This window comes from Trichosurus vulpecula, chromosome 6 (assembly GCF_011100635.1).
Source record: "Trichosurus vulpecula isolate mTriVul1 chromosome 6, mTriVul1.pri, whole genome shotgun sequence".
Lineage (NCBI taxonomy): Eukaryota > Metazoa > Chordata > Mammalia > Diprotodontia > Phalangeridae > Trichosurus > Trichosurus vulpecula.
Window position 1 is genome coordinate 157,711,813 of NC_050578.1, and position 11,894 is coordinate 157,723,706.

The following is an 11,894-nucleotide window of genomic DNA, read 5'->3' on the forward strand; positions in this document are numbered from 1 at the left end:
CAACATGATCAGAGGCAGTACATGAGCCCAGGACTTCCTGATTCCAGCCCTCTATCCCCTAGTCAAGTGGCCTCTCTCCTGACTCATTTATTTGCATTATTTACATCATGGATACACTGCTAGTATGTGTCAAAGGTAGAATTGGAACCTAGGTTTTTCTAATTCCAAGAGTTGCCCAATTCCCCCTATACCAACTGCTTCTCTTCTGGCTCACCTGTGTTTGCTAAAGCACTGAATTACCACCCCAAGGGCAGAGCCTTAAGAAGCACTAGACCCACCCCAACCTCTGAGATGGACACAGACAGTGACCTGGAATAGTTTTAACATTCAAACCTGTGAATGGAAATGACTCCAGAAGTAACTACAGGTTATTGGCCAAAGACAACAAAGAGGTAAAAATCTGGCCTGCTTGGAGATGAGGTATAGTCTGTCAACTATAGACTTAAGAGAGGGCCATACCATCTTTGGCGGGGCAAATGTTGAGTCTTAGTACCTTAGAAGGTGGAATCACACATTTGTCACCTGCCTGAAGTTTTCATGGGGAACTGAGAGGGAAAACGATAGGATGTGTTCTATTCTACTATGTGACCTGGCAAGCAAATTGTCAGGTATTCTTGATGGATCATGTGCGGAAGAGTATGTTAAAAATAAAGATACCGAAGGCAAAAGGCTGTTCATCTAGATGACCTTTTTATTGTACATAAAATAAATTAATTACAGTTTAAGCAAAAGCACACGTGGCTTTTTAAAGTGCATCTTGTATAGGTTTGGAGGCTGCTTGACCTCCCCCACCTCCATCTGCTCACTGAAGATGGAGCTTTAGCAGTTAGCCACCAGTCATGGCTCAGCCAAGCCTAGAAGGCAGCCAAGAGCCCTTTATACAAATGACATCAAAATCAATTAATATGATATCCACTTTTTTTCTTCACCTGATGCCAAAACAAAAGGAAACAGTCAAACATTACTAACAATTACTGAGTGTCCATGGCTGAAGCATTAGATTCAACCACTAAGCGAATCACACCCATCACATTTCAAGCAAGCATCAAGTAACTTTTTTTTTGTACATTTGCATACGTTTACAAATGTATGTGTTTGTCTTACAGAAAATTTAGGCCCCAAAACACAACAGTGGTATTTATTCATAGAGAACATTTTGCTCCTTATTCATGAAGGAATTTGGTTACCCCCTAAGATAGAATGGCATTTTACAAATTAATTTTTTTGTGCTTCAGCACTGAAAAATTAAACTGCCATTGCAAAGTCGTTCTTCTGAGAGAGGGAGGAGGTGATGAGAAGCCTAGGAACACTCCCCTGTAACTTGTTCTTCTAGTCTCATTGTATATCACAGTGTTTCTGTCCTTTACCTGTGAAACTACAATTGGCTAGCTTCTTTACAAAGGTGGTAGGTGTAGACAGACACTACAGCACTCACACCCCACGAGGGGAAGACGACACAGATTATTTCACTGATTCAGAGAGGTCCAACCCTTCTGAGTAGCATGTATCCTGCTGGCCACATGCTGGAACCACTTCATGAACTTTGTCAGGGCTCATCAATTCTTTCCTGCTAAGAAGACAGCTCTTTCCATTCTGCAGCAGTTCAGAAGGACCCCTCGGCCACTCACGTTCAGCCCTTCCGTAGACCCTGTAGTACCAGAATTCCTTGTTCCAGGATTAGAACTTCAGGACTACTTCCTTGGAAGACCAAAATCTCTCTCAAAAGTTTTGCTTTCAGACCGAAGTGACAGTCCTCACTTTAGCAGACAGGGCTTGCTTGAACCTTCTCTTCAGGTCCTGCATATTGGGAGACTTTGGCCTAGGAATGAGAGAGGTTCTCCTCTTTTCTGGTGTGCTAGCCACCTGGTGTTTGTGACTCACTTCTTTGCACAGGACATGGAAGGCATTGTAGACATCATTGTAATTCTCACTGACAGATACTTCGTAAAACGTGCAGCCTAGCATGTTGGCCAGCTGCAGTCCGTGCTGAGGCTCTACCTGCTTGATGTGGAGCAGATCAGCCTTGTTCGCCACAATGACAACAGGAAGCCGGGCTCCTGGGTGTAACTGCTGGACGTGCTGGTGCAGTTGGCTGATCAACTCATAGCTCTTGTAATCGATGATCGAGAAGACAATCACCACAGCATCAGCCCAGCGAATGCATCTATTCAGTTGTTCATTGCAGCTCAACCCTTGTTCGTGGATCTAAAAAAGAGAGGGCTCATGAAGCAAATTCATGGGGATAGGAAAAAATCCCAGGCTGGTAAACTTTAAGTCTAAGTCAGAAGAGTCCTTTGGACTCACACCATTGAGGGCCATAAATACAAATTACATTCCCGCACATTTTGGCTTTCTTAGGAATATGTTGATCCAGCTGCATGAAGTTGGAATAAATAACCCTGCAGCTCACTACACTCAAGTGGAAAATTGACCTGCATAGTACTACATGCAGAGAGACTTTGTAGTTCCACAAAATGGGAAATTAGCTGGCTAGACAGTAAGTCTGGGGAAGAGAAGATATGAGCTGGAAGCATTTAAACCTGGATTACTGCCCAGTTCAAGAGAGAGGAGAAGGAAAAAAAAAAACCCACTATACCACTAGTATGGCTCTTTTGTTCAGAGTAACTTTCCACAATATAAAGCTGACTCTAAATCTTGGTGAATGCAACCATACATTTGATTTTTAATGCTAAAGTTTTCAGCTACAAGAATAAACCTCTTTCCCGCATTTCAGACACTAGACTTCTTTCCTGTAACAGGTAAAAGGAGGGGAGATTCTGTACCCCAGAATTCCTCAGGCCATGACTGGTTGGCTGCTAAAGAGACCCTCTCAATGTTCCATTAGCTTACAACTTCTCCTCTCATGGCACCAGCTAGAGTAAGGACAATGCCACTTTGATATAAAGTATAATCAAATGGATAATGTCTGTGAAACTGTATATAAGGATCTCACCTGGACTCCTGGTGTATCTTGAACCTGGATTGCCAGTGTTTCTCCCTCTATTTGGACTTGTCTGGTATAAAGGTTACCTATTCAAGAGAAAAAGGAAAAAAAAGTTTATTTGTCTCTGATTGAGAGGGTTTTCAACACACTGCATTTAAAAAAAAATAACACAAAACCAAAAGAAAATAAACCTATCTGCCCAAAGCTCCAGCACCTTGGAATCTTATTAATGGGCTTAGGAGTTTTTTTTTTTTTAATTGACAGAGTCCATAGACACCAACTGAAAACCAAAGCTGTCTGCCAGTATTTAACAAAAGAATACAGCATGATATTTATAGGGTCTGTTTTTTTATGACAGGAAACTCATTTGTTTTTAGAGGGTTGACCTCTTCTCAAACTCTATTTCTATATATGGACAAGCATTTCCTTAAGTCTGTTTCCTTGCTGGAAGACATCAAATTGAGGAATATGAGAGTTAGTAGAGACCTTAGAGATCATTTAATACAACTCCCTCATTTTATAGAGGAGGAAACTGAGGCTTAACAAGACTATGGCTGGCCGATGGTGACACAGCTAGTAAGTGGCAGAGAGCTTGGCCCCTGGTCTTCTAAAACCAAGCTGAGTGCTACTTTCCTTGCATCTTAGTGCCTTCTAATGTGTATGTGTTTTCAGTTCTGGATCACTGCTTGGCACGCATACCCAACCTCAGAGCAGGTTAGTCGGATAGTTAAAAGCACAACCCACACCATCCGTTAAAATAAACACTTAAAGTAACAATGGCCAAAACAATAGCGAGTTTGAAGTCTCCTTGACTCATTTTACGGTGCCCTATGACTTTCCTGGCATATTACGTACATAGAGGCCCTTCACATGTTCCTGAAGGTTTCCACCAACTTGTAATATAACATAATCGCATACTGGATATGTGTATGAGTGCACATAATAGTATATATATGTGTGACTGGATCCTAGTTCCTAAAGACAAGGATTTTAAAATGTGTGCTCTCAATTATTCAGGCTAGCTCCTCAAAAACGAAAAATCAGAGTACCACTTATTTTTTTTTCCTTTAGACACTACTAGTGAAAGAGGTAGGTTTAAGTTTATAACTACTTTGCTTTGGTCTTTGGTTTAAAAGGTCAAATCTAAAAGCCAGCACTACAGGGGGTAGGGCCAGGCTATCTTTTTATGACTCTAGCAAGATCTTTCTGGAGAGTGAGCCAGAGTACAAAGGGTACTTCCTACTGAGGCTCCAATAGTTAAAACATACCAAGGAAAAGAATCCTTTTTGGAGTAAAATGATGAATGAGTCCAGACTGGAACGAGGCCAGATGGCAGGGGTTTGCATGGGGAAGGGATGGGGAGGGGGAAGGGAAGTAAAATTTTGTAAGAGCTGGAAGTCACAAATGTCAGAACGCTCACAGACTGCATATTTTTGAAGGCCAGACCCCATAACAAGAATGGCACCAGCCCCAGCATTTTTCCCTCCAAAGGGGAACTATTAGAAGATGCTCACCTGCATTTCTTTCATAGTCGCCAATGAATCGTTTGGTCAGGAATCGTACCACCAGTGCTGTAGGTCAGAAAAGAAAAAGGGAACCCGGTTATCCCTTGGAATGACAGGCTAGCCGAGACCCAGTACCTGGGCTGTGAGCCCCCTCAGCAAAAAGCTTCCCCGGGGAATGGACGGCAGGAAGCCAAGTGAAATACCATTTCTGCACTAAGGCTGCAAGGTCGTTGACCCCGATCCTTGACCAGAACCACAATGCGAGAAGGGGGAACCACCAATTATCTGCTTCTGAAACTGGACGCCCATCTAGAGTAGCTAGCTCTGTCCCTGGGCAGGGCTGTACCAATCCAGAACAGGTAAGTAGTACCCACATTTTAAAGAGGACCAGGAAAGCAACTTCACCATTCCCCCCAGGTGACTGGTAATATGGCGAGAAGAAATCAGAATCAGAAAAGATTAAGGAAGGTGGGGATGGAGAGTGGGGGCAGGGGTAGGGGATCAGTAGGAGATCCCTGGTCCAAGTGAGCTTTGCATTCCTTAAAATACATATAGCCTGTCAGTACTCCTTTTCTCCAAACCACAGTCGGAGGAGGAAGTCTCCCCACGTCCAGCCAGAACAACCCAGCCCTCCCAGCGATGGGCAAGAGCAGAAGAAATGAGGGTCGGGACACAAGACTCACCCGTCTTGCCGACTCCGCTAGCCCCCACGACAGCGATCTTGACCAGGCGGCGGCCAGACACTGCGCCCAGGCAGCAGTCGATGGAGGCGGCGGCGGCGCTGCCGCTGCTGCCCGAAGTAGGGTATTCGGCGATGGTGCACATGTTCTGGATCAGGCGCATCGCCCCGGCCGGGGAAGGGCTGGACCAGACTAGGCGGGCAGGACTGGCTGGTCTGGGGAAGGGGGGAGACGGGCAGCTGCGCTGTAGTCGGAGAGCCGGGCGGCAGCGGCAGCGGCAGCAGCAGGGGCAGGGGCAGGGGCAGGAGCAGGAGCAGCAGCGGCAGCTCCCGGAGCTCTGCAAGAGGTTGTAGCCACTAAACGCTGCTCGAAAGCTAAAGCTTAGGGGCAGAGTTTGTGGCGACTGTCTCCCAGCGCGCAGGCTATTTTGTGCTGATTTGGCCCCTCCCCTCGCCGCCCTCAGCCAATCCGATAGCGAGCCTCGGGGAGACTCCGCCCCCTGTTTTGGGCCGTTGGCTGCATCCCCCTCCGCCCTTCTCCCAGCCCCCCGCCCCAGCCTCCAGCCCCTACTGAAAGGGGCGACTCCAGTGCTGGGCCCCGTGAGACTGCTGAGGCTTTGGGGGCTTGGGAAAAGTGGGGCAGGCCAGACCTGCTGCCACACCGCTTCTCGAGGTGAGCAACGTGTGGTGTCTGTGAGCACCTGAAAAGGACACTGCTCCCTCTAGCATCCGCCAGGCTGGCCACGGGAAGATAATGTGGGAGCAGGTGGGACAGAAGTGCGGGGCCAGGGGTACGAGAGCGCACAGGCTGGCAGGCTGGGAGTAGAGGTGAGGGGGTGAGGCTAGCGGCAGGGGGGATGCTATTAAATTGACTACCCGGCTCAGAAACCCAGGGTGTGCTGCTTCCCTCCCATCCCACTCTTAAACGTGGGCATTCTCTGCCAGCTTCCTTGTACAAAGACGGTCTGTGTACCCTCCCCCTTCCATAAACACGCGCACATGTAGGCCAGTCACTCACTCACTCATGCATCTGCACGCCCTCACTCACGGGCAGGTACATGCAGCCAGCAGTTCTGCCAAACTATTCATTCCCTGCCCGGCCTCGCTACAGCAAGAAAGGGGGGAGGGGAGGCGAACAGCCTCCTTCCCTTCAGCCACACCAATTCTCCTTTTCTTTGTGTCAAAGCGCTGTCTTTGTGTGGGTGGATCTCCACCTTCCCCACTATGGTTGGGGTCTGTATATTTATGCCTTTGTCTCTTTCTGTCTCCCTCATTTGGGATGCGATTACATTGATTAATTTTAAATTAGTTCCTGTTTTGTGTACTGTGTATGCCTTGCATAATGGATTGGGATACAGTGGCAATAGATTGCACTAATTAACTTTGTCCCTAATATGACCTTCAAGCTTAAGCAAAATAATATGCAAATATGGAAGTTTTCCCACAAAGTCAAGAGCCCTGGCATTAAAAATAATAATTAAACAAACAGGGGAGCAACACCATCTCATTCATTCACTCACCAACAATTTAAGTGCCTGCTGTTTACTGAACAATGCTCTAGTTCCTGGAGGACATATAAGGATGACCTTCCTGCTTTCTTGGCCATACACAAAACCAAGCCATAAGCAAGCCATAATTTCTCATCCTGTGAGATTCTTTTGTATTCTTTTCCATAAATTCTCTGTGGAGCATATACCCAACACACAGGAGACATTCCTCTCATTCTTTTAGTATTTTATGGGTGCCTCTGCAACATTTGGGCTGTCCACCTGCTATTACTCCACCTTGATACATAAGCACTCTACCTTCGATTTTATTTGTGGGACACAAATCATAGTTTCTTAGATTATGAACGAGCCAGCAAGGATACTAGAGGTCATCTAGTACAAACCTTCATTTTACCCAAAGTCACACTTTGGGCAACTCCAGTTTCTCTCACATTCAAACTAATGAAAATGTTCTTTCTAGTGTACCTGTCCACAATGTCCACAACATTCACAATGTTGACAACTCCAAGGCATAAGACAGGAAAGGCTCTTCCCAATGGACATATTCATGAGGTCAAACTTAAAAAGGCTAAGTGCCTCACTCTCAAAGAAAATTTCTAACCAGTATTCTAAAGCATAGGATCCATAATAGCACATCATTATCTCACAGCATAGTGGACAGGGTGCTGGACTTGGAATCGTCAGAGCCATGCTTTCTAGAAATATTCCCTTGGACAAGTCCCTGAAACTCTCCAAGGTTCTGTAAGATGGGGGCAATAATACCTTGCTTAACTTCCTTATTTTGAGAACTAATATATGTATTATATATATGTACATGTATAAATTCCTTATTTTTAATGACAAGGGCTTTAAATAGCAAGGTTAAATTCTAGACCCTCAAATAAAATTTTACTAAGAGAACACTTTCCAGCCCACTGCACTCAAAGTACCATTCACTCTGCAAGCCCCTCCATTGGTGGAACTCCAAGTACTGAAAGGACCTTGTGGATGCTTCTTATATTTCCTCTAATAACACCAACTATCTCATAGAATTGCCATGAATGAAGTGGATCGTAAACTATGAAGCACTGTAAAAGAATGAACTATTATTTCTATTATAAGAATATGCTAATATACACTGGAGGGTTATGTACAGAATTAAATAAATTCAATTTGATTCAATTTTTTAAATTCTTATTAAGTACCAACTAGGTGCAGAACACAGATATGGAAAAGAAACAAACTTTAGATAAAACATTGTTTTTTGCCCAACTGAAAATCCCATCAGAGGAGTATGACACATACTCAGAAAACTGAAATTCAAAATAGAGTATGATAAGCGTACAAGAGAGATACAAAGTACTCTCTGGGAATAAGGAAAAAGAGAACATTCCCAACAGAAGGGATCAGGGAAGGCTTTTAGAATGAGATAGTATAAATGATAAATGTTAGAGAAGATATGGGAAAATTGGAAGACTAATGCATTGTTGGTGGAGTTGTGACCTGATCCAACCATTCTGGAGAGCAATTTGGAACTATTCCCAAAGGGCTATAAAACTGTGCATACCCTTTGACCCAGTAATGCCACTTCTAGGTCTATATCCCAAAAAGATCATAAAAATGGGAAAAGGACCAACATGTACAAAAATATTTATAGCAGCTCTTTTTGTGGTGGCCAAGAATTCGAAATTGAGGGAATGTCCATCAATTGGGGAATGGCTGAACAAGTTGTGGTATATGTATGTAATGGAATACTATTGTTCCATAAGAAATGATGAACAGGCAGACCAGAAAAACCTGGAAAGATTTACATGAACTGATGCTGAGTGAAGTGAGCAGAACCAGGAGCACATTGTACACAGTAACAGCAACATTGTTCAATGACTAACTTTGAAAGACTTACCTCTTTTAGCAATGCAAGGATCTAAGAAAACTCCAAAAGACTCATGATGGAAAATTCTATCCACATCCAAAAAAGAACAATGGAGTCTGAATGCAGATCATAGTGTACTATTTGCTCCCCGTGCCTGCTGCCCCAATGTGGTTCCTCCCATTGGTTCCAATTCTTCTTTACAACATGACTAATGTGAAAATATGTTTAAATATGAAAAAAACAAGTAGCATCTGAGCTGGATCTTGAAAGATGAGTAATATTTCAACAGAGAAAAGGAGATTGGACATTACAGGCATAAAATAGCAAGGCCGTCTTTTCTCTACGTACTTTTTCCCTTTGTGATCAATTTTCACCTGGATGGGGATGACTCCCAATTTCATATATTCATCCATAACCTCTCTCCTAAATTTCAGTAACATGACATCTTCACTTAAATGTCAAGCCAGCACCATAAACAACATGTCCCAAACAAAAATCATCAGCTTTCAGTCTAAACTGGCCCTTTCTCCCAACACTGTCCCTATTTGTGTGTATGTGTTTTTGTATGCAGGAATGCTATCATTTTCCTAGCTGCCTAAGCAGCTAGGTCATCCTTAATGTTGTCTTCTCCCTCACCCCCATCCAATTACTTACCAGTACTTACTAATTCTCTTTTTATAATACCCCTCACATCTGTCCCCTCTCTCATCTGTCCCCTTCTCTCCAACCATGAGGTCACAACCCTGCTTCAGTGCTCTCTGAGAGTGTTATAATAGCCTCCTCACTGTTGTTTTCACCTCCAGTCTCTTTCTTATCCAAATCTTCCTTCCCTATACCTGCCAAAATAGTCTTCCTAAGTCATCAGCCTGACTATGTGATTTCTCCTGCTCAAAAATTTTTATAGCCTCCTATTCCCTATAGGATTCAATACAATGTCCTCAGCTGGCATTTAATGCCCTCCACAGTATAACTCCAACCTATTTTTCAGCTTCATCTCACATCACTCCTATGGTATTCCAAACAAACTGGACAACTACCCAGCTCAGTGCATTTGTGCAAGCTGTCTCCCATTTCTGAAGTGCACTCTGTTCTCATCTCTACCTTTCAGAAACCTTATCATTAAGGCTTAAGGGGGTGCTACTTCTTCCAAGAAGCTTTCCTTGATCTCCATTCTTCCCTATAACTAAAGATATTCTTTTCCTCCCCACCCCACTCCCCAAGGTTTTCTAAAGCATTTTGTTTGGATCTCTCTCCTGTACTCATTCCTTCCCAGCATGTATTATTTTTGTCTGAGTACATGTCATATTCCCCTAGTGGAATTCAAGCCTTGAAGGCATGATCTTTCCCCCTACCCTCTCCCCCACACCTTTTCTCAGTGCTTAAGACAATGCTTTGAAAATATAATAGCTGCTCTTTGTGGTTGCAAAGAATTGGACATTGAGGCTATAGCCACCAATTGGGGAATAGCTTAACAAATCATGGTATGTGATAATAGTGGAATGCTTTTGTGCTGTAAGAAATGATGAGCAGAAAAAGAATGATGAGCAGGATGGTTTCAGAAAAACCTGGGAAGAATGTTATGAACTCATACAAAGTGAAATTAGCAGAACCAGGAGAACATTGTATACAGTGATACCAATATTGTAAGAATAATCGGCTGTGAAAGATTTGGTTACTCTGATCAATATAATGATCTAAGAAAACTCTGAAGGACTTAGGATGAAAAATGCTATTCACCTCCAGAGAGAACCAATGGAGTCTGAGTGCAGATTGAAGCATTTTTTTTCAATTTCTTTATTTTTCTTGCTTTTTTTTATTTGTAACATGGCTGATAAAGAAATGTGTGATTTCACACGTATAATTGATATCACATTTCTTACATTCTCGGAGGGTGAGCTGGGTTTGGGAGGGAGGAAGATAATTTGGAACCCAATTTTTCAAAAAGAGTATTTAAAAATAATAAAGTGTTTTTTTTTAAAAAATAGTAGCTGCTTAATAAATGCTGGTCAAACTAAATTGAATTGGATCATGGGAGGAGAAAGTTGGGAGAGAAACAGACGGGACACCAACATACTTATGCTTCCAAGGATCTTATTCTTCAGTGTGGGTATTTCTTCCATTGACTCAGATTGCCACCTTTCCAAGGTTCATTCGATCCCCTTTAGGAGTCATGGTGACCAAGAAATTGATCATTCTTCAGCCTACCTTGTGAAGAGCCTCTCTGCCCTTAGTTGGACTGGTATAAGAATAGCTTGGGTTCATTACCAGACATATACTTGAAGGCTTCAGTTTGGTAGGACCTTCCAAAGCTTGCATCAACTAGCATAGCTTTCAAACAAACAAAGTACTGCCTCCCTGTGTTACAAATGTGACATTAGAGATCTTTATTAGAGAAATATAACTGCTTAACAAATCAGTAAACTGGTTATTTTACCTATAGAATGCCAATGTCTCTTTCATTTTTCCACTGAAATTGACCTCTTTGCTGGACTGCAACAATTATCAGTGCCACCCAACTGTCAGATCATAATAGCTGTCATTTGTAGACCATTTTAAAGCTGATCAAGCACTTTATGCACATTATCAACTTTGTAGAGTACACGGTACAAGGATTATGATGATCATCTTCAGTGTGTTCAGGTGACTTGCTCTAGGTCACATAGCTTGAAGGTGATGGACACTAAATTTGAACTTGGGTACTCTGCCTGACTCCAGGACCAATGCCCTTTCCATTATTCTATCTTCTTGCTTATTAACCTGTAAGAGTACTTTGAGACAAGTAACAGGAAATAAAATCTCAAGGTGACATCATGACATCCCATGTATAATGGACAATATTTGTTATTGTTGCTCAGTGGTTTTCAGTTATGTCCAACTCTTCCTGACGCCATTTGGAGTTTTCTTGGCAAATACTGAAGTGGTTTGTCATTTCCTTCTCCAGCTCACTTTATAGATGAGGAAACTGAGGCAGGGTTAAGTGACTTGCCAAGGTCATACAGCTAGTAAACATCTGAGGCCAGATTCAAACTCAGGAAAATGAGTCTGCCTCATTCCAGGCCCAACACTATCTACTTTACCACCTAGCTGCCCCTGTAATGGGCAATGTAATAATCAATAAACAAGATAGACACACATAATCTTAGCAAAAAGAGAATAAAATATTCAAATATTACACAGGAGCCTAAAATTTTCAAAGTGGATTACTAGTTTTAGAAGTGGTATGTAATAGTTTACATTTGGATAGCATGATAAGGTGCTATCTAAAGCACTTTTCCTACTTTATCTCATTTGAACCTCATGATTGCACTGTGAAGTAAGCGCTAAAATTATCATCAAACTTGAGGCATAGAGGTTAACTGACTTGTCCAGGTTTGAACAGCTAGTGAGTTAGTGTCTGGGAGTGGGA

At 42.9% G+C, this 11,894-nt stretch overlaps 1 protein-coding gene across 1 annotated transcript; it reads right to left on the minus strand.

Moving 5' to 3' along the window:
- Positions 1-671: 671 nt before the first annotated feature.
- Positions 672-5,524, minus strand: RASL11B (RAS like family 11 member B). Its single transcript, XM_036764920.1, has 4 exons — positions 5,133-5,524; positions 4,459-4,515; positions 2,954-3,030; positions 672-2,205 (listed from the first exon to the last, which is right to left on the minus strand). Exons 1-4 carry the CDS (start codon positions 5,290-5,292, stop codon positions 1,735-1,737), a joined length of 765 nt encoding a protein of 254 aa, XP_036620815.1. The 5' UTR covers positions 5,293-5,524; the 3' UTR covers positions 672-1,734.
- Between the last annotated feature and the right edge of the window lie 6,370 nt (positions 5,525-11,894).

Bases quoted from the DNA above. Each gene is read 5' to 3' on its own strand.
- RASL11B (XM_036764920.1), bottom strand. From the start codon at position 5,292: ATGCGCCTGATCCAGAACATGTGCACCATCGCCGAATACCCTACTTCG. The intron at 3,031-4,458 runs GTGAGCATCTTC...TCTCTTGAATAG, and splicing joins CGACTATGAAAGAAATGCAG to GTAACCTTTATACCAGACAA. The intron at 2,206-2,953 runs GTGAGATCCTTA...TCTCTTTTTTAG, and splicing joins AAGATACACCAGGAGTCCAG to ATCCACGAACAAGGGTTGAG.